General features: G+C 36.4%; 1 protein-coding gene across 6 annotated transcripts in view; it reads left to right on the top strand.

Moving 5' to 3' along the window:
* The window catches only part of LOC117291346 (77 kDa echinoderm microtubule-associated protein-like), a 75,747-nt gene that overhangs the window by 57,286 nt on the left and 4,042 nt on the right, over positions 1-14,419 (top strand). For 4 of the 6 annotated variants that reach the window (XM_033772996.1, XM_033773025.1, XM_033773010.1 and 1 more), the window contains 11 exons: positions 1,104-1,205; positions 2,012-2,107; positions 2,601-2,735; positions 4,453-4,455; positions 5,526-5,625; positions 6,178-6,326; positions 7,150-7,278; positions 8,167-8,301; positions 9,300-9,456; positions 10,447-10,544; positions 12,326-12,509. In XM_033772996.1, the coding sequence (XP_033628887.1) occupies positions 1,104-1,205; positions 2,012-2,107; positions 2,601-2,735; positions 4,453-4,455; positions 5,526-5,625; positions 6,178-6,326; positions 7,150-7,278; positions 8,167-8,301; positions 9,300-9,456; positions 10,447-10,544; positions 12,326-12,509 (1,288 nt within the window). The remainder of the gene's footprint in view (positions 1-1,103; positions 1,206-2,011; positions 2,108-2,600; positions 2,736-4,452; positions 4,456-5,525; positions 5,626-6,177; positions 6,327-7,149; positions 7,279-8,166; positions 8,302-9,299; positions 9,457-10,446; positions 10,545-12,325; positions 12,510-14,419) is intronic. The other 2 variants (XM_033773002.1, XM_033773018.1) reach the window with 1 other exon arrangement.

The raw sequence follows: 14,419 nt of genomic DNA, 5'->3' as shown, positions 1-14,419 counted from the left end.
ATTAAGCTCCCTACAAACCTTTTTGTTTCCTCTCTGAACTATGCTTGAGAAAATGCAAGGGAGTAAGAGCATTAACACTAATAATCAAAACATGCATTAATCAAAACATGTTTTCACAATATTTTGGGTTTAAACAAAGAAATCTTTACTGGTGCAGGACTTGAACCAACGACCTCCAGATTAGCGTAGCAGCGCTCTACCATCTCTATCCAACCCTATCTTTTTTCAAACCCAAACTATGAAACAAAACTTACCCAGTAAGTTTCCCTTGTGGTTTATTACTCCATATTCACAATATTTTCATAGACAAAATAAATTTAACCCAGAAACCGTAGGTTTAATTTTGTCTTTGTTACCCCAATAACTAAAATATACTCTGTCAGTTTCCCTTTTGGTTTATTAGTATCAAAGTTTTCGGCAGATGAGATTTAAAAAAAGGTTTTTGGCCTTGCTTTGTTAAGTGTAAAATATGGCCCACTCTTTTGACCAACACTACAAATGCTGTATGGTATCTTTAATCAACTCGCACCTTATTAAACACTCGTCTTTAGAAAAGATGTTCCAAGGCAAGCACAGGTGTGGAACCCTTAGCCTCTTGATGTCTGCAAGGTGTCATGTCCAACGTGTGAAAAACGTTGATTGTTGGCACACTTTATCCTGTCACTATTGCTTTGAAAATTTGCAAACAACCTGCAAGTGTTACGCTTGGATGATAATGGCTCTTAGCAAGGAGTGGAGTATGAATAAGTAATGAATGACAGATTGGTTTAGGGGGGGATGTGGTAAGTCTTAGTTTCAGAGCAAGCTGTAGATTATAATGCTTTTTAGTTGTTTTTTTTGTAGTTGAAAGCAAGGAGCGCCAACCTGAAATTGTCTTTTTAAGGTGAAATCTTAAAGACTAAAGGGAAACTTTTAAAGGGGCACCGAGGCGAAAACCAGGGGCAACAGAGGTCATGGCCCCAGGGGCCTTTGTATGTTGTTCCAGGCCTGTAGAATGTTGTAGAACCCCTGCCTAGGCTGTATGGTATCCCCAAATAAGTAAAAAATATTCCAAGTTTTAAAATTGCTGTCTTACACGGATGACCACTTTTCTGTCATTACAGCCCCATGTGCGCATTTGGGATTCAGTCAACCTGACCACACTGCATGTCATTGGACTAGGGCACTTTGACCGTGCTGTATGCTGTGTAGGATTCTCCAAATGTGTAAGTTTGGTCGTGAATATTCATGAGGGATTTTGTTTTTCTATTTGTAGTTGAAGGGAGTTTGTCTTCTCTTGTCATTAACCCCTTTTCTTGTGTTTAATTTTCACCACCAGCCATGGGTGAATATGGTTGAATTTGTTTACTCAAATCTTTTTTTAGTAAACATTTCTGTAGAAAATTATACAAAACTTTGGTTTTGTTTTAGAAATTTAGAATGGAAAACATTGACAAAATGTGTAAATACCTGACGTGACCTGAACTGTGACCTGTTTTGGTCAAATTTTGCGGCCCATTATGGCTGCTACGGGCATTAAGTATTTTCTCTAATGGGTAAACATACATTAATTTGTCATAACTTTGTTGAACGAATTGAAGAGAAAACAACAATCAAACTGTTTATCCTTGCAAATTTTCTTTTAAGTATAATTGCTGAATAGTAAAAATCAGCTTTTTGTTATCCAGTATAGTTTTCAGATTTTCTGAAGTCACTCTCGAATAGAAAATGAGATGACTGACTGGCAATAAAACTTGCAATAGAAAGAATCAATTGACATGATTGTTGAGATGGTTAACTTGCTTTCAAGAGATTGCATCATTTCTCATCATGATGGCATGAAGGGGGAAAAAAAAACACTTTTAAAATCGAAATACTGAACATACAGATTTAGTAAGATTTATGTGATCATTATTTATACCTGTATGTACTATTTATCACTTGTTGTTATCACTAAGCCATTGTTAACGGATTCAGAATTTGTGTAATTGTGGATATCAATCAAGTGTTTGATCATTTTGTCCTTTCATAGGATGGAGGAGATAAACTTTTAGCTATTGATGATTCCAATGAACATGTCTTGTCAGTCTGGAACTGGGCCAAAGAAAAGAAGCTTGCTGAGAGTAAGGTAAGGGTGAGAAACTGGAGCGCCGGCCTCGTTCATATTTTGTAGGCCCTCAAATTATTGTATTACTGACAGATTTGAGAGCCCATTCATAGGGATACTGTGTAAAAATGTTGTCGAATTGAGAGCAAAAACTCTATATTCGTAGGGAATGTTTTGCAAGAGTTAAGCACATTTCAACTTGACAAAATTCGACATACTTTTGACTGGGTGAGGGTTTATGTGAACAAAATGTGATGCAAAACAAGTAAAGCAACTGTGTTTTTCATCGTTACTATTTTGTATTTACTTCACCATTGATACAAGAAAGCAACATTATAAGATGAAACTGTACTTATGATGCAAGACATTTCCTGTTAAATGTGCCCTTTTGGGGTGAAAAGATATTGTCAAATGAAGTCTGAATCAGGTTTATTGTTTATTGCTTAGCTCAAGCAAGCATCCAACATTACTTTGAGACTTACCATTTTTTTTTAAATGATTGTTATTTGTGCAGACTATTGGGGACCCGGTAGTTGCAGCTGAGTTCCACCCCCTGGTGGATAACCACTTGGTCTCCTGTGGTAAAGGACATATTCTCTTCTGGTCACTAGAGAATAACAAACTGACCAAGAAAGCTGGCATCTTTGAGGTAACATTTTCATTTTTTCTAAAGTTTATTCTTTTACTTTACTACAAATAGTCGCTTTGTATGTATTGCCATTGGTTGGTGCTAGATCTTGTGGGGATACATGAATGCTGATAAAAATGAAACCAGTGTTGGGTTTCCTCAGTCCTTTGATTTTTTATATCATGCCATAGTTAATTTTTCTTATTGATATGTTTTATAAAGGGAGGGTATGCCTTTGGTGATTCTGAAAAAAATTACTGACCATAAAAACTTGCCTGGTTTAACAGCACTGGAGAGCTGTTGATATTATAAAACAATGTTAGAAATTACACCCTGTGAAGTAATGTAGTTTTAGGGAAAGAGTAAATTTTGTCACCATCAAATTGAAACTAAGAAAGGCTTCACGCATGACACCTTTCTCAGGCATCTGAAAGCATGCAATTCTATGCAGCAAGTGTGGGATTTTTTCTTGCAAATTAGACGACCAATTGAGCTCAAACTTTCTTATTTTATGTATATGTTGGAATACACCAAGTGAAAATACTGGTCTTAGAAATCACCAAAAGTATATTATACCCTGCCTTTAAAAACATGGCTATAATTGTTAAACAATTTGAAAACAGAATTGAATTGTGTAGAAACCAAGATTAAGGATATATCCTTTTTTGGAAGTGTTAACAATTTGGGAAAAAATGTTTGTCAGTTCAAAAATCATTAACATCAAAATTAAAACCAATACTTGTGACTAGTCCTGGTTTTTGATATATTGAGAAAATCTGTTCTATTCAATTGTCTGCATTATCGTAGAGCTTTCATGTGACAAAATGCTTTGTACTTATTTAGCTAATGTTTTAAATAGAGCAAAGACTTCCTACAGCATGCGTTTTGTGATTAGTAGACAAATAAGATATGTCATCATTATTGTCTCAATTCAGTACTTGCCTCTTAGTCCATTTCTCTTACACCCCAACCAAGCATGAGCAAAACGCAAATGACAAATGAAAGTCCTGTTTGCAGGCATGATAGGGTTCTTACTTTAGTCCGATTTCTGATTTGTTGGCTCATTGAAAAATAATAAGAAAAATTGTGATCAAATAGCCTGAAAAGACTATTAAAGCCTATTCCAATTTGGTTAACCTGTGTACTTGATAAAATATAAGTATACCAAATATCGTGCCTGTGTTTGAGAAGTTGTTGATGCCATTCTTAATGTGTCTTTTCCTTGATTGTCTTATTGACTTAAAGGCAGTGGACACTATTGGTAGTTACTCAAAATAATTATTAGCATAAAACCTCATTTGGTAACGAGCAATGGGGAGAGGTTGATAGTATCAAACATTGTGAGAAACAGCTCCCTCTGAAGTGACGTAGCTTTCGAGAAAGAAGTTATTTTCCACGAATTTGATTTCGAGACCTCAGATTTAGAATTTGAGGTCACGAAATCAAGCATCTGAAAGCACACAACTTCGTGTGACCAGGGTGTTTTTTCTTTCATTATTATCTCGCAACTTTGACAACCAATTGAGCTAAAGTTTTCACAGCTTTGTTATTTTATGCATATATTGAGATACACCAAGTGAGAAGACTCGTCTTTGACAATTACCAATAGTGTCCACTGTCTTTAACTCCTTTAGATGTTAAACTTTATAAAATATGTCTGAGTACTGACCACTCTGATGCTTCTGTCTGTTTCATGTATTTGCCCCCTTTTTTTTAAATCGTGCTTCGTGGACTACAGAAGGTATGTGAATGAGGAGCGGTATATAAGTGCTTGTTGGCATGCAGCCCCTCTTCTGTTATCTTACATCTTAATGCACTTTGTCTGTCTGTCGTTCCTTATAAATCTATCACTGTTGCATGGACCATAATGGGTTGAGTGTCTCTTCCTTTTTGTTCTTACATGTATTCCAATGTTATTTTCTCGGTTCTCAGGGAATCATTTCTTTGTTCTTAGATGGTATTTAAAGATGATGACATTTGCTACTTATAAGACATATCAGCATTATCCATTTTGATGAACTTGAGTCCTGTTTCAATCAGTAAATCTTTGCTCTTTAGTCCCTTGGTATTTGCTGTTAAATTTGGAATTTTCTTTCACCGATCTAGGTCAGTGGTGTAGTCCAAAACAAAACATTCATAATAAAATTCCTGGATTGTTTGGTTCGTTTACTGAGAATTGTAATTGAGAATTGTTTGTAATTGGAACATTTAGGGCTTATTCCAAAACTTGGCTTAGGCCCCATCGCCAGGTCCTTGCTTCATTGATAAACAATGAAATAATATTGAACATTTCAATTGCGCCACAATATGACACTCCTGGCGCAAAAAAAACCCACCAACAACTCTGATATAATATACACAAGACAACCAAAATTCTGAAGATATGGTTTCCAAAATTCATATTTTATTTTGGAAACACTGTACAAAATGTACACTGCTCCAAAATGGATGATGAACCTCAAGCCGAAGCCAAACCCGAGGTTTGGGAAAAGGCCCTGGTTACTTAAAAACCGTCCATTATTGTGAATTAGTTTCTCAGTTTCTAGGTTTCAGTTTTTACAAAAGGACAACAAAACTTCCCTTTCCATTAAACAAGATAAGTTAAAATAAAATAAAATTATTCAAGAAATTAATTCAAACTAAACTTATACTTTGTTTTTTACACTTAACAATCACATTACTCTTGAATACTTACAAAGGCAAATAAATGGTTTGATAAACCTTTTCTTCAAAGGTTTATTTGTGAAGCTGTGGTTGTGTTATTAAGATGGTTTTACTCAAGGTATTAATGAAAATATAATCTCTTGACAGAAACATGAGAAGCCCAAGTTTGTTCTGTGTCTGACGTTTGCCGGCAATGGTGATCTGCTCACAGGCGACTCCAATGGAAATATCTTCATTTGGGCCAAGGGTAAGGTGCTAGCATTTCTGGAGTTTCAATACACAAGGATTGGATTTCTCCATTGAATCCCTAAGTTATTGAAATATTTCCTTTGTCAATGCAGTCCCTAAAGGCACTGGGGTGGATTTCACAAAGAGTTAGGACTAGTCCTATCTCGAGTTAGGAGAAGTTATTTGTCCTAACCTAGGACTAGCCTTAAGTTTTGTATATCTCCTAGGACTAGTGCTAACTCTTTGTGGAATCGACCCCAGGACACACCTTTGGTAATTGTCAAAGACCAGTATTCTCACTCAGTGTATCCCAACCTATGCATGAAATAACAAATCTGTGAAAATTTGGACTGAATTGGTCATCGAAGTTGCAAAAGAATAATGACTGATGAAAAACCCTTGTTGAACTACATGTATGCCTAATGTTTTATCTCCAATTCATTTTTAATTTACTTCATTAATTTTTGATGTCACTCTTTGTAAAATGAATATTTTTAGTCTTCAGACTTAATTATGTTTGGTATTTTTTAATAGAACCAAAATGAAATGAAATGATGCTCTGTCCTTGCAGGTAGCAACCGCATCAGTCAAGCCATCAAGGCCCATGATGGTCAAATCTTCTCGCTATTCATGCTCAAGGATAAACTCATTTCCGGAGGAGGCAGAGATAGGAAGGTGTACGTCTACGATGAATCCTACGAAGTCAAGATCTCACTGGAGGTATGAGTAATTATTATTTTAATAAACATTTATCTTGCCCAATTCATCAACAAATATTAATAACTTTAAACAAAAAGTGAAAAACCAATGCTCCATCGTGTTTAAAGAGTAACATTTTAACAATCCATTTAAACACAAATTAATTATCAGAATTTAAAAAAAACCCAAAATTAATATTCTTTATCCCCGATGCAAATTTAACATCTCTTATAACATAAAAATCAGTTTAAAATCAGCCAAATATTACAAATGAAAAAATGACATGCAAATCATGGGTAGAAATCTGCAATATTTTAAAATGCAAATGGGGACAATCTTAAGACAAAGAGCTCAATAAACAGCAAGGTAGTGAGAAATTTTGTATTCCAGAACAAAAGTTCAACTTACATTCTGTGAAACAAAATTCTGTTTTTGTTAACCTACATGTTTTAAAGCTTACAAAACAAAGTGTTCGTGTATACGTCTTAGTATATATCAACAGACTTGTCAACCCTCTCTGATATGAACTTATCTGATATAAACTTATTCTGGAGATTTTCTTTACAACTCTTTTCCCCACTGAGATTTCTCAGGGTGTTTCCTGATTTCAGGATTTTGTCTCTCTCAAACTTTCAAGTAATGCAGTCACCAAAGAGAGAAAAAGTAGTCCACGTTGTGTCCAAACCGGTAGATTTGTATTTCTGGTGATGCAAAGAACTTATGAACCTCTTAAATCAAAATAGCTGTGGAAGTTCCAGGTCTAGCATAAGAGGAACTCAGGCCTGCGAGAGTGTAAGCCAGATATCAGAAATCTCATCCCTGTGATTTGTATTTTTGTTTGTAGTTGCCTGAATCCACTGGACCCTGCCGTTGTCTGTGTGTGGGTAAAGACAAGGACCTGTACGTAGGGACCACTCGCAATGCCATCCTTCATGGAGAGATCGGTAGTGATAGCTTCACTGCTGATGTAGTGGTAAGTACATGTAACTCTCCTTCAGATTCCAAGGCTCAACACACAGCACTATGGAAACCGGTCTTTAAGTTTACATTGTTGTGACTGGTGTACCACTCAATTTTTGCCTAGCAAAGAAATTCGTTTAGCAGTATTTTCTGCCAAACAACTTTATGAAAGTGGCCACAGGTAAACTGCAACACTTGTGAACAATCGCTGGGAATATAGAGTTTTGACCCTAAAGTTCACTCTGCATTGGCTTGATACTATAGACCCTAATTACAACGCGAGTTTTTCAAAATGTGCATCAAAAGAAGGTACAAGTGTTTACGCACCTCCCAACATTGTGCTTCTACCATTTCTTCCTTTTTGGGAGTCCATTCCTTTTGTGCACGTATTGACACACATAATGGGAGACGGGAGACGCGCGTTATGTCTTAGCCTATTGTCTTAGCTTGACACTATTGTGTCCTTGAGCAAGATGCTTTACTCTAATTACTTCTCTCAACCCAGGGATGGTTTAATTGGGTACCATCGAGGGTAGAGGCGGATATTGTGTTTGAAAAAGCCCTTTGAGTGTCACCGCAGCTCCGGCTGAGAAAGATTGAAAAGGAATGTTGTTGGCCCAATGACCTGCAGCCGATTTCAGAAAAACGCTAGGATTAATCCTATCTCTATTTAGGAAGAGTAATTCATCCTAACTTAGGATGGGTTCGGTGCGTCCTTATGTCTATGGATACGGAACTGAACTCGTCCTAAGTCCTAAGATTAATCCTATGTTCGGAAGAGTTTGGTGAAATCAACAGCAGGGCACTTAAGTAAAGCACAATTATACAGTTATTGTTAAATGCACTATTTAAAAACTAGTTAAAATATTATTATTATTGTTATTATTATTATCGTTTACAGGCCCATACCGATGAGCTATGGGGTCTAGCTAGTCACCCTCATCAGGGTTTGTTCTTGACCTGCGCTTACGACAAGCACGTCATCCTGTGGGATGCTGAGCAGCATCGCCCAGTATGGATGAAGACCATTGATGAGGTAAGCAAACAATATTAACGCACAAAAAATAAGCCAGTGCACTTAATGTAAAGAGAAGGGGCTCGCGCCGGTGCTCCTGGTTTGATCAGCAGCACATTGCGCCACAGCACCTTGTAAAACTTTGATGGCACTATGTAAAAGGAGTAGGTCTCATAATTTAAATGAGTCCTACATACCTTGCATGAAAATACTGAATGTTGAAGCACCTTGAGCGTCACCGAGTGACGGATATGCGAGCTATATAAGAAGCCCCCCTTCAGAGATAGTGGCCACAAGAGGCTTATACCAAAATGCCCATAGTAGCTGCAAATGGCTGTAAGGGGTGACCTTCTTCCATTTTGCATAAAAGAGGTCAAAGTGAAGGCCATGTTCAGATATGAAATTTTCCATCTTAGTATGTTTACATAGTATCCCAATTTCTGAACACAAATAAAATTTTCAGTTTCAAGTTACTTCTGTTGGCATTTTAACATAACAGCAAGGTCTTGTCGTTTTGTGATGATTATACAGATGCAAATGATCTCTTAAAGGCAGTGGCGATATTGGTAATTACTCAAAATAATTATTAGCATGAAACCTTTCTTGGTGACGAGTAATGGGGAGAGGTTGATGGTATAAAACATTGTGAGAAACGACTCCCTTTGAAGTAACCTAGTTTTCAAGAAAGAAGTATTTTTCCATGAATTTGATTTTGAGACCTCAAGCATCTGAAAGCACACAACTTTGTGTGACAAGGGTGTTTTTTCTTTTATTATTATCTCGCAACTTCGACGACCAATCAAGCTCAAATGTTCACAGGTTTGTTATTTTATCCATATGTTGAGATACACCAAGTGAGAAGACTCGTCTTTGACAATTACCAATAGTGTCCAGTGTCTTTAAGGGGTTGTAGAGGATGATAAACTAACAGCTTTAAATTGGAATTTGTAAACTAAAGGTTGACAAAGTGAAACTAACCTGTCTTGATATCCTTGGGTCTTTGTATTAATGGCTTACAGGATCCGTGCCAGTCTGCTTGCTTCCATCCTAATGGTGCAGTAGTAGCTCTAGGTCTGAAGACTGGACGCTGGATGGTCCTAGATGTCCAGAGCCAGGATCTAGTCACCGTCCATACTGACGGTAACGAGCAACATGACATCGTCAGATACTCTCCAGGTGAGGCTTAGCAACTTTGGCATTTTGAACTAACAACTAAGTAGTAGACCAATCAATTTTTGTAAAATTCAATTTCACGTTTTCCCTTTAGGACCAGCTGGAGAGGAGAGCCTCTAGATTGATACATGTAGCTTGGTTTATTTCGTTTTACAATCGTGGCCAACGATTACAATTTACACAAAAATAGGAACAGTGTTTCTTTTAGGAAATCCTTTGGGCGCCAGCTGTTTTTTTTTCCTTCCTCTTTTCCTTGCTCATTGCTGTATCTTTGACTGTTTTTACCGAATTAATGTGCATTATACTGTTTATCTACCCGAGAAAATGAAATAAATATGAATATGAAAATAAAATATATTGGTAATGATTAGTCAATGCATTATGGGGAGGAGTTTAATGTATAGACCCTCGCGTATGACTTCACATGACCCAAATAGCGCCCTCACTGAGGTCAATGAAGACCTATCATTAGATGAGATTTGTGCGCGGCTCGTTCACGTTTCCATTGTTTGATCTCAGTGATGATAGCAAGTGCAAGGTGTTTATAAAAAAAATTCAGTACAAGTCATAATAAATTATTGTTCTGTCATTATGATACACATCCTGAGAGATTTGATTAATCATTCAGTTTGTTTTGGACACTTTTTGTTTTTGTTGTTTTCTTGTGAAAAGCACCACATGATATGTCATTGTAAACTTAAATTTGGTTGTTATTGTGATGTAAATATGATTATTTGTGATGAATATATGATGGTCTGTTTTGTCTGTCCATCGAGCATCTCAAGCTTCGTCTGCTAGAGGATGAGTCCATACACAGTTGTCTGTCTTCTTAATTAACAATTTTCTGTCTGTCTTGTTAATAAATGCATTCATGATTAATTCTAAAGTCTTACAATTTGCTGTATTGTCAAGAAATTTTAAAGTAAGTGTTTGAACTATCTTTCAAGAGGTTTAATATCTGTTTTGTTAAATCCTTTTTTCATCCAATGTTAGATGGGAACTATCTAGCTGTGGCATCCCATGATAACTACATCTATATTTATAATGTGACGGAGGATGGACGGAAATACAGCAAAGCAGGCAGATGCTCAGTAAGTTAAGCATTGAATGTTTGTCTCGTCATGTTTGGACTTGCTGTTTATTCTGTTCCTCCCAGGCGTCTTCGTTTCTTTTGATTCTGGCTTACTTGCTATCGCCAAAATGTACGCAAACTGGGTGGATAGGTCCTTTGTACATGTTGGATCATTCCTTTGGAATCGGTTAAACTCACACATTTGGGATAGTAGCACCGTGGACGCATTCAACGACAGATTGAAATTTCATTTGTTTCAAACAGCTTTTCAGAAGTCTTTTCTTGCTTCCCTTCATCTTACTGTTCCCTCTTCCTTCTTGTCTGTTTCACCTTTCTCTATTAATACTATTTTTTAGGTAGATATTGCGCAATATAAATATTCATTAATATTATTACTCCATTGAGTTGTTTCATTTCAATTCATTTGAGCAAACCATGACAGTTTCCTCTCTGTATTTCCCCTTCTTTAAATGTTTTATTCTTTAAAATATAACACTCATAACCAAGATGATTGTTGTTTACTAACAGACCTGGAATTACAGTAGGCCATATAAGACTTTTCAGGTCTGTTATATTGACCATATGTGTTGTTTTAATGATTGCCCGTGTTGTAAGGATCTTATGTTGAATTGGGTCTTTGATATGAAATTATCTGTTTTTCCCACTTCTATTCATTGGAAAAATTATTACACTCATAATCATGATGCTTTTGTATAAAAAAAACTGCCTGGAATTACAATGAGGTCATGTCCTTTGTTGCCCTGGTCTTGGTCTTGGGGATTTTCCATTGGTAGTGCCCCGGTGCCCCTTTGCAAAATGAAAACGGCCTCCCCCTCTTTAAGAAGAAATTCCAGCTCTTTTATATTGAACGTTATGTCGTTAAGTTTGCAAAACTATCTTTTGTTGAATTGGGTCAGTGTTAGGAAAATACAGGGTGTTTTATTAGCAGCATGGGATCGACACCCAGACTTCAGATAGTTATGACACAGTGTTGTTAAATCAGGGGCCATTTCTTTTGTCAAGGACTCTTTGCAGTTTTGGTAAAAACACTTCAAAATATATTAACCTATATAAAAAACATGAATAATAAACAAAAACACTGGCAAGCGTGTGAAGGTGCCAGCATATTTGTATGGTGTTGTTGCAAGAAAAGAGAACAAATGTTATTTTTTTCCTCTCTTTTTGATGCATCAATGAATAAACCGGAATGTAGGTCGAAAATTTTAAGATTGATTGCAAAAAAAACCGCAGTGATGTCATTTGAACCGAAAGTAACTGTGGCATTCCTAGTTTCAATTCTCAATCTATTTAGTTTGTATTACTGTTTGGGCAACAGTTCTTCTTATATTCCTCCTTTTTAGCAGTTTATATTTTTAAGAATTTAATGAAATTCCTGTTTCTGTTAACAATTGTTTGATATTTATCTCCATGTTAATTGGCTTCTTGTTTTACATCTTTAATCTGTACATCGCGATGAGTGTCTTCTTAGGTGGATTTTGGCACTATAAATAATATTCCTTAATTTTTAACAATATTTTCTGTATTTAAATGTTTTTTATCCTGAAATCCAATAGAATTTCTATTGTATACTTAATAAATAGCGGCAAACCAAATCATCAATCAAACCAACCAATTAATCAATATACCTTTTGTTATTATTAATTATTCGTTATTTATATTTGGTTTCTGTCTCATCCAATCAGGGCCATTCTAGCTTTGAGACTCACATTGATTGGTCGGCAGACTCAAACCCACATTTCCTAAACTTGAGTGTCTTTGTTCTCTGTCTTATCCAATCAGGGCCATTCTAGCTTTGTGACTCACATTGATTGGTCGGCAGACTCAACCCACCTGGTGTCCAACTCTGGCGATTATGAGATTCTCTACTGGAAGGCGGAAAACGGTCGCCAAGTAGCATCTGCCACTAGCATGCGCGATAAAGAGTGGGCTACCTTCACGTGTGTACTTGGTTTCCCTGTCTGTGGTAAGAACATTTGCAACTCAGTCTCTCTTTAAAGGAACACGTTGCCTTGGATCGGTCAAGTTGGTCTTTAAAAAGCGTTCGTAACCGTTTGTTATAAATCAAATGCATTTGGTTAGAAACATGTTTTAAAAGTTGAATACAATGATCCACATAAACTTGCCTCGAAGTTGCGTGGTTTTCCTTTCACTTTTACGAACTAACAAGGTCGTCCATTTATGGGAGTAAAAAATTTGACTCCAATAAATGGCCGACCGTAATAGTCGATGAGGTAAAAGGAAACCCACGCAATTTCGAGTGATACTTGTGTGGATCATTATATTCTACTTTTAAAATATCTTTCTAATCATATGCATTTCATTACAAACTGTTTCAAATACTTTTCAAAGACCAACCTGTCCGAGCCAAGGCAACGTGTTCCTTTGAAGGGTTTTGATACTTTGCCTGACAATAATTCCTACTCACTGTGAATGAAGATGTATGTAACTGTGCCGTTACTAGTGTACTTGGTTTCCCTGTCTGTTTGCAATTCAGTCTCTCTTTTTAAGAAGACATTTCGAGTCAGAACCACCCAAAACTCTCCTCTATACATCCCTGGATGTTATGGGTTCAGTGGTGTGTACAGCCAAATTCTTTCATTTCATTTATTAATGTAACAGGTAAAAACAACACAGTTACATGATTGTAGTATTCATAAAGTACAAAAATGGGCAAGAGATATAAACAGCAGATTACACAATGCGATTACAGAAATTCAAGATGGATGTTTCACCTAGCTGCCTCATCTTCTTGCTAACCTGTGAAATACATTTTCATTTGAACATATTCTTCCACTTCATTGAGCAGAAAAATTTGCTTACCATTATTTATGCAGCTTTATAAAATTTGTCCCATCTCACTTTCATCACAAAGCTGTGAAGCACAAAAAAAAAAAACACCAAGAGAAATTATCTGCTAATTAAAAAGCAAGCAGGGTACCAGTCACAATAATTTGTTGTAAACTACGCCAGTATACAATTGTTACACGCTGTGACGGGGCCCATGGCGTTTTGTACACTCGAGGGGGAAAATGGCACCCGAGGCGAAGCCGAGGGTGCCATTTCCCCTCAAGAGTGTACAAAACCCATGGACCCCAGTCACAGCGTGTAACAATTGTTTTATTATACCTTGTTATAATTGTTATTCTTCTTCTCAAAGTTCTGTTGTCATCTTCAAACATTATTACGACGGACTATTCATTGTTTAACAAGCAGATGTTTCGTACACAGCGCTGGAAATCGACCAACGCTGGGAACGATCAAGGTGATGTACACCGGTGTACATCTTTTTTCATGTTACCTGGCCCATCGAGCCATGTAACATGCGTTTTTGTTGCGCGTCACATGATTTGTTCTCGACCAATCAAACTTCACAATTTGTACAGAGGTATAACAATTTGGCTTGTAACCTTATTCTGCTAAGCTTTATTGTTGACGGTGCTTATCAGATTTGTAAATTCTAGCCAGATCTACCTGTTGGTTTACGGTTCAAACCACAACTGCTTTGGTGTTTGTGACATTGTTTGGCTGTTTCTGTTTATTTGTACTCATTTTTTCCCACTCTTGTTTTACAAGTGGTTGTGGTAATTTGTTTATGTTGCTTGTGTCGAGCACACTTTGTAGTTGTGAGCTTTTTGCAGGTATACTCGTATCAAAGTTCATGTGTTATTTTGTAAAATTGATATTGTGTGGAATCTTTTAAATTTGATGCATAGTTTCTGACACTAGAATTTAATCAAATATTATTATTTTTTTTTTATTGTTACTACAGTATCACTGTCTTTTGTAATCATAGGCATTTTGGAATCAAGTAACTTTATTTGTAGATTTTGAGCTTTTATCACTAATTACAGGATAAATTAATTATTTCTATTA

Source organism: Asterias rubens, chromosome 1 (assembly GCF_902459465.1).
Source record: "Asterias rubens chromosome 1, eAstRub1.3, whole genome shotgun sequence".
NCBI classification, from domain to species: Eukaryota; Metazoa; Echinodermata; class Asteroidea; order Forcipulatida; family Asteriidae; genus Asterias; species Asterias rubens.
Note: the sequence above shows the minus strand (reverse complement) of the source record. Positions and strands in the feature narration are given on the sequence as shown.